Source organism: Dipodomys merriami, unplaced genomic scaffold, assembly GCF_024711535.1.
Source record: "Dipodomys merriami isolate MVZ:Mamm:240054 unplaced genomic scaffold, mDipMer1.0.p SCAF_7, whole genome shotgun sequence".
Classification (NCBI taxonomy): domain Eukaryota; kingdom Metazoa; phylum Chordata; class Mammalia; order Rodentia; family Heteromyidae; genus Dipodomys; species Dipodomys merriami.
The window spans coordinates 66,493,578-66,509,818 of NW_027206290.1; the positions used below are offsets into that span (position 1 = coordinate 66,493,578).

The following is a 16,241-nucleotide window of genomic DNA, read 5'->3' on the forward strand; positions in this document are numbered from 1 at the left end:
AAAAAAAAAGCTGGGCACCATTGGCTCACACATGTAATCCTAGCTACACAGGAGGCTGAGATTAGAGGAATGCAGTTCAAAGCCATCCTAGGTAGGAAAGTCCGTGAGACTCTTTTCTCTAATAAACCACCTTAAAACCAGAAGTGGCACTGTGGCTCAAGTGGTAGAACACTCCCCTTAAGTTGAAGAGCTGAGGGACAGTGCCCAGGCCCAAAGTTCAAGCCCCATGACCAAAAAAAAAAAGAAGAAAAAATTGAAGAAAAGGAAGAGAGAAGCAGAACTAAAAAAGTAAATGGAGGCCAGGTGCCAGTGGCTCACGCCTCTAATCCTAGCTACTCAGGAGGCTGAGATCTGAGGAATGCAGTTCAAAGCCAGCCCGGGCAGGAAAGTCTGTGAGACTCTTATCTCCAATAAAGCACTAGAAAATAGGAAGTGGTACTGTGATTCAAGTGGTAGAGTGCTCACCTTGAGCTCAAGAACTGAGGGACAGCGCCCAAGCCCTGAGTTCAAACCCCTCGGCCAAAAAAAAAAAAGTAAATGGAAGGGGTAAATAGACTATAACTAGAAAGTAAAATCTAAAAAGTTTTTGTCCTAGATCAGATAAAAAGAAAAAATCCATATAATTGAACAGATTTTAAAAAATCATAACAGCCAAATCAAAACAGCAATAAAGACTAAATAAAGTAAGTCTTGAAGTGTGTGTGTGTGTGTGTGTGTGTGTGTGTGTGTGTGTGTGAGTGTGTATGTGCGCGTGTCTCCGTGTGTCCCAGTTGCCTCTAATAGCAACCTCTCTTGAGTGTCCTGAGATACTACTACAGTCCTCCTTCGGTGAACAGTGGCCAACCTGACCAGTGTCTCTGCTGTGACCAAGAAGGAAATCTCAAGCCTTTGTCACCCAGTTGCCAGACTTCCCAAGCCTCTGGTATCTAAGCTGTCAGTGTCTTCACACTTTCCCCCTCCTTAGCCACCTCTTATGACTAACTTATATGCAAATTCGATGGCAGAGTGTCCTGTGAGTGAGTCATTGAGCCACGATTGCACCTTACTCACAGGTCCTCAGGTAATTCAGTCCTGAAAACAGACTTATTCTCAAGATGGCAACTGACTCTCTCACACAAGATTAGTGGAGACAAACAATACCTTTCTTCACCAAGACTGACCTCCCACAAATCCCACAGAGCCTTAAAGTTAAGGCGTATGGATTGTGAGGGCTAGTTCCATAGCTACAGTTAGTAGTCTCTTGGCAGAATCATCTGTTTTACCTTATATTGCAGTCTTGGCTTTCCCTTCCCCAATCAGGGAGCCAGGGCCTGGCTTAAACTTCACACTGCATTTCTTCTGCCAAGATAGTTCCTCCATATTTTTCTGTTTCCCTGCCACCTCCTTTGTAGATTCTGGTTCCTTTCTTCTCTTTAGAATCTAATCTTTTCTGTGACACCAAATTCTTCTCATTCATAGAACAAAAATGACAGACTTCTAATCCACCATCTTGACCCACCTCTAATAACAAAAAATTATTACTGGGCTGATGAATATATAGTTCTATTTTTTTAAGAATATATTATATAGGGGCTGGGAATGTGGCTTAGTGGTAGACGGCTTGCCTAGCATGCATGAAGCCCTGGGTTCCATTCCACATAAACAGAAAAAGCTGTGGCTCACATGGTAGAGTGCTAACCTTGAGCAAAAGAAGCTCAGGGACAGTGCCCAGGCCCTGAGTTCAAGCCCCAGGACTGGCAAAAGAAAAAAAGAATATCATGTATTAGCTAGGTGTTGGTAGTGCATGCCTATAATCCCAGAACTCAGGAGACCAAGGCAAGCCTGGGATACATAGTTAGAAACAATTAAAAGTAAAAATTAAAATTAGAAAAACAATTTTAATTTAAATTTTATTGAAAAGGTGATGTACAGAAGGGTTACAATTACATAAGTCAGGTAATGAACACCTTTCATTTTGAAGTGTTACCCCCTCCTCCATTTTCCCCCACTTTTTCCCCTCCCACAATTTGTTTTCATACTGGAAAAAGTATGGTGAAATTGTATAAAAGCAAAGGTATTTCTAGACCAGAATTAGTATCTTAGAATAACCCACCATCTCCTGAGACTGCTGGACCAGCATATTAATTATGGCTATATCATTTGATTACCAAAGAAATAACAAAAAATTCCTAGGCTATATTCTGCATCAGCATATCCTCTGCCAGGTGATGATAGCTCGTGAAAGAAGGGCTCTGCACATCCAGCCCCTAGGAGCACTTCCCTTTGAGACAACACCCCTCAAATGGTCTGAAAATGAGCCAGGTGTCAGTGGCTCACGCCTGTAATCCTAGCTACTCAGGAGGCTGAGATCTGAGGATTAAGGTTCAAAGCCATCCCAGGCAGGAAAGTTTGTGAGACTCTTATCTCCAATAAACCACCAGAAAAAAAAAAAAAAAAAAAACAGAAATGGTGCTGTGGCTTAAGTGGTAAAGTGCTAGCCCTGAGCTGAAGTGCTTAGAGACAGCGCCCAGGTCCAGAGTTCAAGCCCTACAACCAACAACAAAAAAAAAACAGTTCTGCATGTCTGACAGTCTGCCTTCAATTCTGCAAGAGTACCTTGGTGGCATCATCCAATGCAAGGACATTACAGGCCAGTGTTGTCAGGCCTGTAGTGACCTCATGCCTAATTGTCCCATATTGATGGATGCCTCTGATGAGGACATAGGTTTTCAATTTCAAGGTGTTTTTTTTTTAATTTGATTTTGGTTATAGTTATAGTTTAATTGCATTATCAGTCTTTGGTCTCAATAAACAGTACTGACAGCAGCCCTTGGATTTCATACAAAATCAGAATGCCAAGTGAAGTTCTATTGGGAAGGTTACTGGGTTACTTTATCACTATAGCCCATCACCTAAAAGAGAACACAGCCTCCATTCCTGGAATTTTACCCCATACTGACCAATAAGGATTACAAGCAAATTGGTAGAAATAGTCCCTCATTTAATGCAAAATAACATTTGCTCTTAGCTCCTACAGGCTGGGAGCAGCAGAGCTTTGGCATTGGAGAGGTTGTGGCTCCCAGACCTTGTATGCCGTGGTTGTGGGACTAAAACTCTCTCAGCTACAGTTTCCTTATCTAGAAAACAGAAGTTGGATGTGAGGACTAAATAAAATAATGCCAGTAAAATTCTTAAGACAGAGCCTAACTTAAAAGAGGTTTTAAAAAGAAGAGGAAAAATCAAATGATTAATAAATCACAAGCCACTGTTTTGCTTTGTTTGTTTTGGCAGAGCTAGAGTTTGAACTCAGGCCCTTATGCTTTCTAGGCAGGCTCTTTGACCACTTAAGCCACACACCCTCATCCCTTTTCACTTTGTCATTTTTTCCCATAGGGTCTCACATTTATGCCTAGGCTGGGCTGGACCAGGATCCTCCTATTTCTACTTCCCATATAGCTGGGATTATTGCCCCTATATTTTGTGTGTGTGTTCGTGCCAGTACTGGGGCTTGAATGCAGGTCCCAGGCATTCTGTTTTTTTGCTCTAGGCACAACTTTTTGCTTGAGCCACAGCTTCACTTTTGGCTTTTGGTGGTTAATTGGAGTTAAAAGTCTCACAAACTGTCCTCACCAGGCTGAATTCTCAGATCTCAGACTCCTGAGTAGCAAGGATTACAGGCAGGCTTGAACTACCAGTACCTGGCGACATATGTTTTGGGGGGTGTCTTTTAGGGGGGGTTGTTTTGGGTGGGGGTTCTGGTAGTGGGTCTTGAACTCAGGGCTTGGGTACTGTTCCTTAGCTTTTTCCACTCTCAGTTTGCACTCTACCACTTAAGCTTCACCTCTGGCTTTTTTGGGGTTTTGTGGTTAAGTGGTGACAAGAGTCTTTCCTGTCCAGGCTGGCTTCAAACTGGGAGCTTCAGATCCTAGCCTCCTGAATAACTACAGAGATGTGAACTACTGGTGCCTGGCATCTTGAAATTATAAATATTGCTGCTTTGAGGCTTGTGTTATTCAGAGTTAAAAACTATGAAGCTGGGTGTTATTGTGCATGCCTGTAAGCCCAGTTACTTTGGAGATAGGAGGCTCACTGTTCAAGGCTAGACTCTGTCTCAAAAACAAGATTGACATGTGGTGTGGGCTTATAATACCAACTACTCAGGAGGTAGATGAAGGCTGTGGTCCAAGGCTGGCCTGGGCTAAAGTGGGAGACCCTCTTTGAAAAGCAAATGAAAAACAAATGGACTGGATGTATGGCTTAACTGGTAGAGTGCTTTGCCTAGCAAGTGGGAGGCACTGAGTTCAGTTCCCAGTACTGTTAAAGAAAGGAAGGAAGGAAGGAACGAATGAACGAACGAACGAAAGAAAGAAAGAAATTAGAGTTTGAAAAATCTCGACTTTTTTTCTTGTGAGATTGAGGGTTTTCATCTTCATTAGTTACTGGCATTAGTGGTAGTGCCAGGTATAGAAAAAGAACTCAGGGGCTGGGAAGGTGGCTCAGTGGTAGAGCGCTTGCCTTGCATGCCTGAGGCCGTGGGTTCGATTCCTCAGCACCACATAAGCAAAAAAAGAAAAAAGCTGGAAGTGGCGCTGTGGCTCAAGTGGTAGAGCACTAGCCTTGAGCTGAAGAACTGAGGGACACAGGCCCAGAGTTCAGGCCCCATGACCGGACCCAAAAAAAAAAAAAAAGAAAAGAAAAAGAACTCAGTAAGTTTTGATTGGTGATTGAATACTTAACCAATTTATTATTTCAAATGGGCTCAACCATTAGAAAACTTTTGTTTCTATGCATATATAATGCTATTTAGGTTCCTACTGTTTATATATAATTATTTTCTTTTTTCTTCCCCTACAGTTCATCCATGAGCTCAGATTTCCCACATTACAACTTCAGGATGCCTAATATCGGGTTCCAGAATCTGCCTCTCAACATATACATTGTGGTTTTTGGCACTGCTATATTTGTCTTCATCCTTAGTTTACTCTTCTGTTGCTACTTGATTAGGTAATCAATTTGTATTATGTTAATGTGCTAAATATGCTAAACAAGATTAAGAAAACTTCTTAGGTGTGATAATTGGCAAATCCTCTACATTAATGTGGTTTACAGCTTTCTTCTTGTGTGAGCTAGTAATTCAGCAATGTATGTCATGCAGTCTTCAATGCTGTCTGATAAGGAGATATTGTACTCTATAGGACAAAATTGTCTCCCTTAATATTCCCACCATATTTGCACCTTGTCCAGATACACTGTCACAATTTGCAGCATTTAATCTGTTTTCACAGATATTTCAAAGTTGCTCCCAAGAGAGCATTGATTGCTTCATTATTTTCTGAAGTCATTAGGAATCAAAAATACCATGTCTGGGGCTAGGGGTTTAGCCCAGTGGAAAGGCGCCCACCCGGCATGCACAAGGCTCTGGGTTCGGTCCTCAGCCCTGGAAAAAGAAAAGAAAAAAAAAAATGCCATGGCTAAGACAGAATCTGTGGCTTTAAAAAAAACTTCTTGTGTTCTTTCAAACTCTTCAACTCCCATTGTTGTCTGGCTAGCCACTCCCCAGCAGTACATGCAGAGGCAAGTGACAAAGGTAACCTCACTTGCAGTGGTTAGATTTGACCACTGACGTAATTATATCTAAACATTTAAAGTTTTTATTTATTTTTTTTTGGGGGGGGGGGTTCCAGTCGTGGGGCCTGAACTCTGGGCCTGGGCGCTGTCCCTCAGCTCTTCAGCTCAAGGCTAGCACTCTACCACTTGAGCCACAGCGCCACTTCTGGCTTTTTTTTTTTTTTTGCTTATGTGGTGCTGAGGAATCGAACCCAGGGCCTCAGGCATGCAAGGCAAGCGCTCTACCACTGAGCCACCTTCCCAGCCCCACATTTAAAGTTTTTAAATAGGGCCCAATTGTCAAAGCTCAAAAAAGTTCCTTCAGTGAGGTTTTTGGAGTAGAAAGCTAAATTATTATTATTTTTTTTTTTTTGTCGGTCGTGGGGCTTGAACTCTGGGCCTGGGCGCTGTCCCTCCGCTCTTCAGCTCAAGGCGAGCGCTCTACTACTTGAGCTACAGCGCCACTTCCAAAAGCTAAATTATTAACACCTATATATCTAACAGTTCTTAGTGTTCATAAGATATGCGGTTATGGTTAAATCTTGAATGGGTTTTGTTTTGTTTTGTTATTGGGCATTGATGTCTCAGGGCTTGTGCTTGTTAGGCAAGGGCTCTCCCACTTGAGCCACGTGCCTAAGCCATGATTGTGGTTAAGATAAATACTACCATCTGGTATCTTTTTTTACAATGATTTGTTATTACTGTTAGTATCTGGGGCATTCTTACTGACTAGTGGTCAGATCTGAATGAAGTTAGTATATAGTTTCTGATACTCTGACAAGTGATTTTACCTTCTTCATAGGGTCTTTTCTGAAATTTCTCATAAAAGGTAAGTATACCTTATAACTAGAGATAGATAGATAGATAGATAGATAGATAGATAGATAGATAGATAGATAGATAGATAGATAGATAGATAGATAGATGTTAGCTGCATGTATATTTTTAGATCTTGCTCAGAGCAGTAGTTACAGGTTTCAGATTAATAAAATTATATTCTTCAGAAAAAACTTCATGAAAATGTGCTCATTTCTAGAAATACTCCTTTTTCAAAAATATCTATAACATGTACAAGACACTATGTTGAAAACGAACTTTACAACTTGTGGCCAGAGGGAGGAGTTGGGGAGGTGAGGAAGGAAGGTAGGGTAGGGGAAAAACAAAGGAGGAGGTAACAATGCTCGATAAGAAATGTACTCATTACCTTACTCATGTAACTGTAACCCCTCTGTAGAGTATTTTTACAATAAAAAACATATAAAAATCTATAACAATAGCTTGATGAACGCTATATAAAATTCAGCAGCTTATACATGTTCAATATCAGTTGTTTTTTTTTTGGGTCCGGTCGTGGGGCCTGAACTCTGGGCCTGGGCGCTGTCCCTCAGCTCTTCAGCTCAAGGCTAGCTCTCTACCACTTGAGCCACAGCGCCACTTCCGGCTTTTTGCTTTTTGCTTATGTGGTGCTAAGGAATCGAACCCAGGGCCTCAGGCATGCAAGGCAAGCGCTCTACCACTGAGCCACCTTCCCAGCCCGATATCAGTTTTTTTAATTAAAGAAATAAACACAGCCCAAACAGCAGCTCATAGCATCAAAATATCTTTCATTTTCTGAGATTTACTAGATTATTTTGCCAATACCAGGATTTGAACACAAGGCTTCTCACTTGCTCAGCTTGCTTGTGCTCAGCTAGCACACCTCCACTTGAACCAAGCCTCCAGTTTGGCTTTTTTCTGGTTAGTTTGGAGATGGAGTCTAGCAAATTTTTCTGCCCAGGCCTCAAACCTCAATCCTCCAGATCTAAACTTCCTGAGTACCTAAGATTGCCAGCATGAGCCACCAGTTTCCTCCAGTTTGGGGGAAGATTTCCATGCAAGTCTCATCCAAAGAGTTCCCCCTGGTCATAGGCAGACTCAGAACTATAGGAGGAATACAGCTGAGGTCTAAATAAGACCCCCCCCACCAGCCACAGTCATGCACAGCATGAATCCCCATCCACAGAATCCTCAGGTCTGCTAGAGCTATGAACAGGGCACTACTACAACACAAAGAGGGATGTCCTACCTTACACTTCATCAGACATCATGCAACATTCTACTGTATGTTTGTTATTCATCTCTCATCCCAGACATACTTGTTTTATTTGTTGTATCCCAAACACTCAGAACAGTACATAGCAGCACATAGTCACTCAGTTAATGTTTGCTGAGTAATAGAATGAGTGAGTAGTTTCCATATTAGAAAGACAATCGATGTCCTCACAATGAATGAAAGTATGTGGAATCATATAATGAGAGTAAATTTCTAAATTTTTTTTAAAAATCAACATTACATACCACCTTAATAGTAGAAAAGAATTGTGCTGGGCACCGGTGGCTTATGCCTATAATCCTAGCTACTTAGGAAGCTGAGATCTGAGGATCATGGTTCAAAGCCAGCCCGGGCAGGAAAGTCCATGAGACTCTTATCTCCAGTTAACCATCAGAAAACCAGAAGTGGAGCTATGGCTCAAGTGCGCACACATTGAGCTGAAGAGCTTGGACAGCACCCAGGTCTAGCGTTCAAGCCCCGCTACCAACAACAACAAAAATAGTAGAAAAAAAAATGCTTTGACAAAGCTTATTGCCTATTCATAGTTTGTTTCATTTTGCCTTTTTTTGAGTCAGGATTTCAAAAAAATAATGAATTCAAACTCATGGTTCTCCTGCCTCATCCTCCTCAGTGCTGGGATTACAGGCATGTACCACTAAGCCTGACTCACATTCTTTTTTTTACTTTTGTGTCAGTACTATGGCTTGAACCCAGGGCCTTGCAAGCTTGCTCTACTTGGTTGCTCACAGCTGGTGCTCTACTATTTGAGCCATGTCTCCAGCCTGGCTTTTGCTGGTTGTTTTGGAAATGGAGTTTCATGGACTTTTCTGTATAGGCTGGCTTTGAATCTCAGTCTTTGGAATCTCATCCACAATAGCTAGGATTACAAGCTTTTTTTTGGATCCAGTCGTGGGGCCTGAACTCTGGGCCTGGGCTCTGTCCCTCAGCTCTTCAGCTCAAGGCTAGCGCTGTACCACTTGAGCCACAGTGCCACTTCCGGCTTTTTTCTTTTTGCTAATGTGGTGCTGAAGAATCGAACCCAGGGCCTCATGCATGCAAGGCAAGTGCTCTACCACTGAGCTACCTTCCCAGCCCCGATTACAAGCTTTATATAGGAAACTTAAGGCCAGCCTAGGCTATATAGCAAAACCCTGTCTCAACACAGAACAGAAAAGTATATGTGAACTCCACTACTTTTCATGATTTTTCTGTAAGCATGAAAATATTTCAAAATAAGGTTTTTGGGAGGATGTTTTGTTTTGCAGGACTGAAAAGGGCCTCCCCTTGCTATAGGTAAGCACTCTATCAGTTAAGCCATGTCCCAGTAAAAGTAGGGTTTTTTTTTAAATAGCATAGTATCAATATCAGGGCTGTAATAATAAGTACCCCAAACTAGGTGACTTAAAACAACAGGAATTTTATCTTTCAAGTTATGGAAGCAGGAAGGTCAGGATCAAAGTATTGATCCTTCTGAAGGGTCTAGAAGAGCCTTCTTCACCTCTTCTAGCTTCAGGTGATTACCAGTGATCCTTGATATCACTTGGCTCACAGCTGCTCATTCATTTTCTGTCTATTTCATCATATATCTCTCTGTCCTATATCTTACTCTCTTCACCTGAGGATACCAGTCACCTTGGATTTAGAATCTAGCCTATCCAGTATGATGACTTCATTTTCACTCATTGATAATGTTAAATTACCTTATTTTCAAACAAGTTACATTTCAGGGTTCTAGTTGGCTTATGCATTTATTTTTGAAACACTATTCTAACCAGTATGCAAAGACTGGCAAATAAAGCAATGGAACAAAATAGTCTAGGCCACATACTTCGAACACCTAATTTATTTGCAATATGATGGAGAAAGGTGAAGATGGTGGTAAGACGTGAAGATCTGGATGGGGCAGCATTCAGCATTCAGATGAACCCCACATGGGTATGTGATACATAAAATAACATGTTGCTTTCACAACATACTCACAGAAAATATCTTCATAATCTTGGGCTAGGCAGAGATTTCTTTAACTGCACACAAAACTAACCTAACTGAAGAAAGTTGATAAATTGAACTACATTTAAAGAGTTTTGTTGTTTTTTAACTGGGTCTACCAAGCAGTGGCAAAGATGTAAAACTAGAATATTCAAGAAGTAGAAATTGGTATAAACAATTTGGACCAGTTACCTCCTCAACAGAAATGAATCTGTGTGTCCAACAACAAAAAAACATGTCGAGGTTCTGTAGCAGCTTTATTCAACAGGAGAATGGATAAATTGTATTAAATTCACCAAATGAAATACTATGTCAGTCAAAAAGACTAAACTGCTGCAACATGGATGAATCTCAAGAAGGATTATAGTCTGAAAGAAGACAAACCCAATATACAGACAATGACCCATTTGTGTGATGTCCAGAAATTACTTATTTACAATTTAGAATTATTCTGCAGTGCCAGGCACCAATGGCTCATGCTTGTAAGCCTACCTGCTCAGGAGGCTGAGATCTGAGGATTGTTGTTTGAAGCCAGCCCAGGCAGAAAAGTCTCTAAGAAACTCATCTCTAATTAACTACTCAAAAACATGAATGAGAGGAAAAGAGCAAACAGCTTACACTAAGCAAAAAGAAATGTACATATCACCCAGTTTGGAAGAAATAGTTGTATTGTCAAAACTTATAGAATTCACAAACTTTATAGACCATGATAATGACAATTTGCCTTGTGAAGAATAAAATGTATTTGTGACTTTAACTAAGTATCACAATCCCACAACACTGTGAAATTTAGGTAAATGCTTAAATCTCAATTAAAAAACAAACAGGAAGTGTCACTGTGGCTCAAAATGGTAGAACATTAGCCTTGAACAAAAAGAGCTCAGGCAGGAACAGTGCCCAGGCCCAGAGTTCAAGCCCCACAACTGACAAAAAAAAATTATTCTACAGTGCTAGGAGTCCACATAGGGATACCTCTAGGGGACAGATATTGAATGAGGGGTCAATTCACAGGCTTCAGGGGTGTTGGAAATGTACTATGTTTTGCTACCAGTGATAATTACACTAGAATACACATTTTTAAAATATTTTATCTGTATACGTAAGGGATATTTGTGTGTGTGTGTGTGTGTGTGTGTGTGTGTGTGTGTGTGTGTGTGCGCATCTGTGTTTGTGTGTGTTTTACAGTAGCTGGGTTTGAATTCAGGGCATCCAGCTTGCTTGGCTTAGTTGCTTGGCTGGCATTCTACCACTCGAGCCAGGCATCCAGCCCTGTGTTTTCAGAGATGTAGTTTTGAGAACTTTTCTACCCATGCTGGCTTCAAACCTCTACCACCCCCTGAGTAGTTGATTACAGGTGTAACTACAAGTACCCAGTTTTGTTAACATATTTCTTGCTTTAAGACTTTCTTTTCATGAGATTTCTCTTCCATTGGATAACATTCACAGTTCACTGGTACTTTTTCACAGCGAGGTAAGAGAGATGTCATTTGGGAAATCTCAGTATCAACATTGTTCCTTTGTCTTTTAGGCTAAGACATCAAGCACACAAAGAATTTTATGCCTACAAACAGGTGAGAAATTTAATTCTGATTGATTCTGATTATATGTCCCCCCTGCCCAAAAAAACTTTGAGGACTGAGATTTCCACTCAAGTTAAACTGGAACTATATTTACTTGTGTTCATTTTAACATTCCACCTGTCAGTTTTGCTGTACAAAATATATCAGCTTCATTCTCTCACATTTTCCTTTCTTTCATTAGTATTATCTAAAGCTACAAAAAGTGATACGATAAATATAAACAGCAAGAGAACTTGAACCAAAAGTATTGCTGTAGTTTGTAACCCATGCAGCTACCATCTACTACTAGAATTCAGAGACTGCTAAGTGAATTTTTTCCTCCTCCATTAAAGTCATAACTGTTCTCTGGAGGTGGCCAGCTGTGGTGCAGTAATCTCATCTGCCTTTCATATGTTTCATCCTTTGTACTACACATTTGCTTAAGTCACACACACAAGTCTGCTATCCTGCATCATACATGTGCAATCATCACCCGCTGCCACTCCCTTCTTCTTTAATTATCAGTTTTCTTGAAAGTAGTTTTTCTTTTTTTCTTTTTCTTTTTTTGTCAGTCCTGGGGTTTGAACTCTGGGCCTGAGCACTGTCCTCAGCTCTTCAGCTCAAGGGGAGCACTCTACCACTTGAGCTACAGCGCCACTTCCCGTTTTCTGGTGGTTTATTGGAGATAAGAGTCTCACGGACTTTCCTGCCCGGGCTGGCTTTGAACCATGATCCTCAGATCTCAGCCTCCTGAGTAACTAGGATTACAGGCGTGAGCTACTAGCTCCCGGCTTAGTAGTTTTTCTTGAATGTAGTTTTTCCTTCTATGTGTCATCCATTGACATTTTATCCCTGACGCGAAACAGAAGACCTTGATTTTCCCTAATTTTCATTTTACCCTGAGAAGGAGATTTTTGTTGTCCTTAGCTTCCCCCACCCCTACTCAGTCCCCTAGATAGAAAGGGAAGCAGCTTTAGCTTATTTCATCTTTCACTTTGTTGATACAGATATCACAGGACCATTTCATCATTTTATGGTTGTATTTGTTTCTGTTCATCTTTTGGCCATGCATTTTTGGCATATTGTCTAGATGACACACTGGCTTCCTTGAGTATCCCACACTCTGCCCCAAACCTTTCATGGAGACTTTTAGTGCTAGACATTCAAGTGTCCTAAGTGAATGAGTCTTTTTATCGTAGTTCTACCATAGTCTTGACAGCCCCCAAGCTGCTTTCATGTAGGCTGACAGGAAGTAAAATTGGCCTTGGTGCTCAACTTCATTGGTGAAGCTGATAGAACTGAGCAGGTTAAAACAGACTGTAAACTTGAGCTTTATGCACAAGAACTTTTGTACACTCCTATGGAGCTGCATGGTAGCTTCCACTTGGTATTTCTCTGACTTGCCTATTGAATCAAAACCAGTTTTGACTCAAGTGTAAGACATATAAGATTTATAATTCTCATGTTTATTTGCCTATTTTTTTCAACTTTAAGATAAAACATAACTCAAGTTTATTCTCAAAAGAAAAGTTAATAGAATTCTGCTTTCTTAGTACTTTGTACATTTTAACTCTTAACCTGGTCACCACAGATTCAGGCAAACATAGACAAACCTGAATGAATTTTTAGCCCATGAACATAATTGAGCGTAGAGTTAAAGTTTACTGAGGACATTGATGTATAATAAGACTTCCAAAATTAAGACTGACTTTACATTTAATCAGTATCATCACCCAGTAAGGATTTTTAAGTCATATGGCAGTCAATCTCCACTAATCTTATCATTTACTCTAGAGGGGCATGTGTTAATATTTTCCCAAGATTTAATCTACTCTCAGATTTTAAACGTTTTTGCAGAATATCTGCTTTTACAAATAAAAGATAAATGTTGTTTAAAGTATACTGCCTCATGTTGTATTGAGCATGAAGAAAACTATACATATTTGTGAGGATAGTGAGAAATGTTTCAGATTTAAAAGGGAATTTTTTTTTTTTTGGGTCCGGTCATGGGGCCTGAACTCTGAGCCTGGGCTCTGTCCCTCAGCTCTTCAGCTCAAGGCTAGAGCCCTACCACTTGAGTCACAGCACCACTTCCGGCTTTTTCTTTTTGCTGATGTGGTGCTGGGGAATCGAACCCAGGGCCTCTGGCATGCAAGGCATGTGCTCTACCACTGAGCCACCTTCCCAGCCCTAAAAGGGAATTTTAAAGTTGCAGCTTTAACATGGCATGAGCAGTGTGTGTGTGTGTGTGTGTGTGTGTGTGTGTGTGTGTGTGTGTGTGTGTGTGTGTGTGTGTGTGTGTGTGTGTGTGTGTGTGTGTGTGTGTGTGTGTGTGTGTGTGTGTGTGTGTGTGTGTGTGTGTACACATGCGCTAGTACGAGGCTTGAACTTGGGGCCTTGTGAAACATGATGCTCTTTAGTTTTTGCTCATGGCTGGTGTCTTCCACTTGAGCCATACCTTCAGTTCTGCATTTTGCTGATTAATTGGAAATGGGGTCTCTCCTAGTTTTTTTTTTTTTTGGTCAGGGCTGGCTTCAAAAGAGGATCTTCAGATCTCAGCCTCCTAGGATTACAGGCCTGAGCCACTAGCGCCCAGCTTAAGAGCATTCTGTTTATCTTACAGGTTATACTAAAAGAGAAAGTAAAAGAACTGAATTTACATGAGGTAAGTTTGTGCCAAGTATTTTCATCTTTTCTTGGGTCATTTTCTAATTGCAAATGCTCTTCTGTGGTATGTGTAAATGCCTTTACTTTCAGAAGTTATTTTGCTCAGCTTCATAGACTCTTTGTCAGTAAGAGCACATAAAAAGCAGCTGACAACAGCAACATAACTTGTTTTCGGTAGAGCTGATGCCCATGTAGGGTTTCATAGCAGTAGGGATCCTGTCTGCTAATATGCTGTAAGACAAGAAGACAGAAATAAATTCATTTTCCTGCTCTAGATGAACTTGAACTAATTGCATCTGTGAAACTATTCTCAAAGTTCCCCTCTCATCAGTGTCACACAAAAGGCAGTGATTATTTCATGGGTGGGGGTTGGACAGTAAGGCAGACATGGAACCAGGAAGGACACAAGTAAAGACTGGAACCCAGGCTGGGAAGTTGGCTCAGTGGTAGAGCGCTTGCCTTGCATGCATGAGGCCCTGGGTTCGATTCCTCAGCACCACATAAGCAGAAAAAAAAAGCCGGAAGTGGCGCTGTGGTTCAAGTGGTAGAGTGCTAGCCTTGAGTTGAAGAGCTGAGGGACAGCAGCGCCCAGGTCCAGAGTTCAGGCCCCACGACTGGACCAAAAAAAAAAAAAAAAGACTGGAACCCTAGGAAAGGTCCAGCTCTGAAGCCACAGGGTTGTGCAGGGGGCTCAGCTCACTGATGTTACTCTAAGTAAACCTAGGCATGTATCTCCTCTATACTTTAAGATAGTCTGTAAGAGTTTTTTTTAACATTATTTTTGTGTTTCCTCTCACTATAAATGTCCAGAATTTGTTTTGGGTTTGTGAGGGCGGGGGGGGGGGGGGGGGGTTGGTTGGTTGGTTGGTTGGTTGGTTTTTGTGCCTGTACAGGAGCTTGCAGTCAGGGCCTGGGCACTGTCCCTTAACTTTTTGGCTCCAGGCTAGCTCTCTTATGACTTTAAGTCACAACTCCACTTCTAGAGTTGTAAGTGTTTTTTGGTGATTAATTGGATATAAGAGTCTCATGGACTCTGCTGCTCTGGCTGACTTTGAGGCCTGACTGCAGTGCTCAAATCTCAGCTTCCTGAGTAGTTAGAATTACAGGCATGCGCCACCAATGCCCAGCCAGAATTTGTATTTGTTTTTACTTTTTATTTTTATTTTAATTGAGTGAACTTTTAATATGACCAAGACAGATACTGACAGAAAGACAGAGCCAGAGTTGGAGGCCCAGGAACTATTAATAGCATGTTACTACAAGGCAGTCATAACAAAGAGAGGACTGCGCAGGTGTAAGCCAGCCCTGCAGTGAATGCTAGGAGCCAGAGACTGGACTGGGCCTACAGAGCATCCCAGAGGAAGTGAGTTCATGTACATGTGGCAGGGAAAGTCTTGTATTTATTTTTTATTTTTTGTCAGTTGTGGGGCTTGAACTTGGAGCCTGGGCATTGTCCCTGAGCTCTTTCACTCAAGGCTAGAACTCTACCACTTCAAGCACAGCACCCCTTCTGGTTTTCTGGTGTTTAATTGGCGAGAAGAGTGTCATGGACTTTCCTTCCTGGGCTGGATTTGAACTGTGATCTTGAGATCTCAGCTTCCTGAGTAGCATGAGCTACCAGCCCCTGGCTGGGAGAAAGTCTTGTGAGTGATCTGGCATACTCTTTGTAGAAAAAGTTCTGCTTGTTTTCCCTTTCCTTCTGCTCACCCCCTTCAAGATGCTCACCAGGAAGAACATGAGTCTCTTTCTTCAGAGTCCTTGTCCTGACAAGCTCTTTCCTTTCACTTAAGTTTTAGAACATTGTAAATCCTTCAGATAGTCAGGCCTCAAGAGCCTGTCCAGTTTGTGACCTGGGCAAATACCTACCAGATGTGTTTTCATTTCTAACTCGCCTTTCAGCTCTGTGCGGTGTGTCTGGAAGACTTCAAGCCTCGAGATGAGTTGGGGATCTGTCCATGTAAGCATGCCTTCCACAGAAAGTGAGTATTAGTGTGGGATATTTTAAGGGAGGGCAGTTTTTGAGAGGTCTATGTAAACTTTTTTTAGGAGGGGTGAAGTGAGTGATGATACTAGGACTTGAATTCAAGGTCTTGTTCTTGCTAAGCAAGTTCTCTACCACTTGAGCCACACCCTGAGCACTACTAGCCTTGAACTCTTGAATCTTCTGCCTCAGCCTCCCAAGTGCTGGGGTTATAGGCATGAACCACACTTTGAATCACATCAGCCAACTTACTGTGGGCTTTGAGGCAGTGCCCAACAAGCTTGACAACTTCACAATTGGCCTGTGATGCCGAAAGCTGATAGCATCCCACGGGGTAAGGGGGGGGGGGGGCTGGATGTGACCTTAG

At 41.6% G+C, this 16,241-nt stretch overlaps 1 protein-coding gene across 2 annotated transcripts in view; it reads left to right on the forward strand.

The window, feature by feature from the left end:
* The window catches only part of Rnf24 (ring finger protein 24), a 63,396-nt gene that overhangs the window by 40,411 nt on the left and 6,744 nt on the right, over nucleotides 1-16,241 (forward strand). For both annotated transcript variants that reach the window (XM_070006842.1, XM_070006843.1), the window contains 4 exons: nucleotides 4,834-4,983; nucleotides 11,196-11,238; nucleotides 13,850-13,891; nucleotides 15,793-15,872. In XM_070006842.1, coding sequence (XP_069862943.1) covers nucleotides 4,834-4,983; nucleotides 11,196-11,238; nucleotides 13,850-13,891; nucleotides 15,793-15,872 — 315 coding nt within the window. The remainder of the gene's footprint in view (nucleotides 1-4,833; nucleotides 4,984-11,195; nucleotides 11,239-13,849; nucleotides 13,892-15,792; nucleotides 15,873-16,241) is intronic.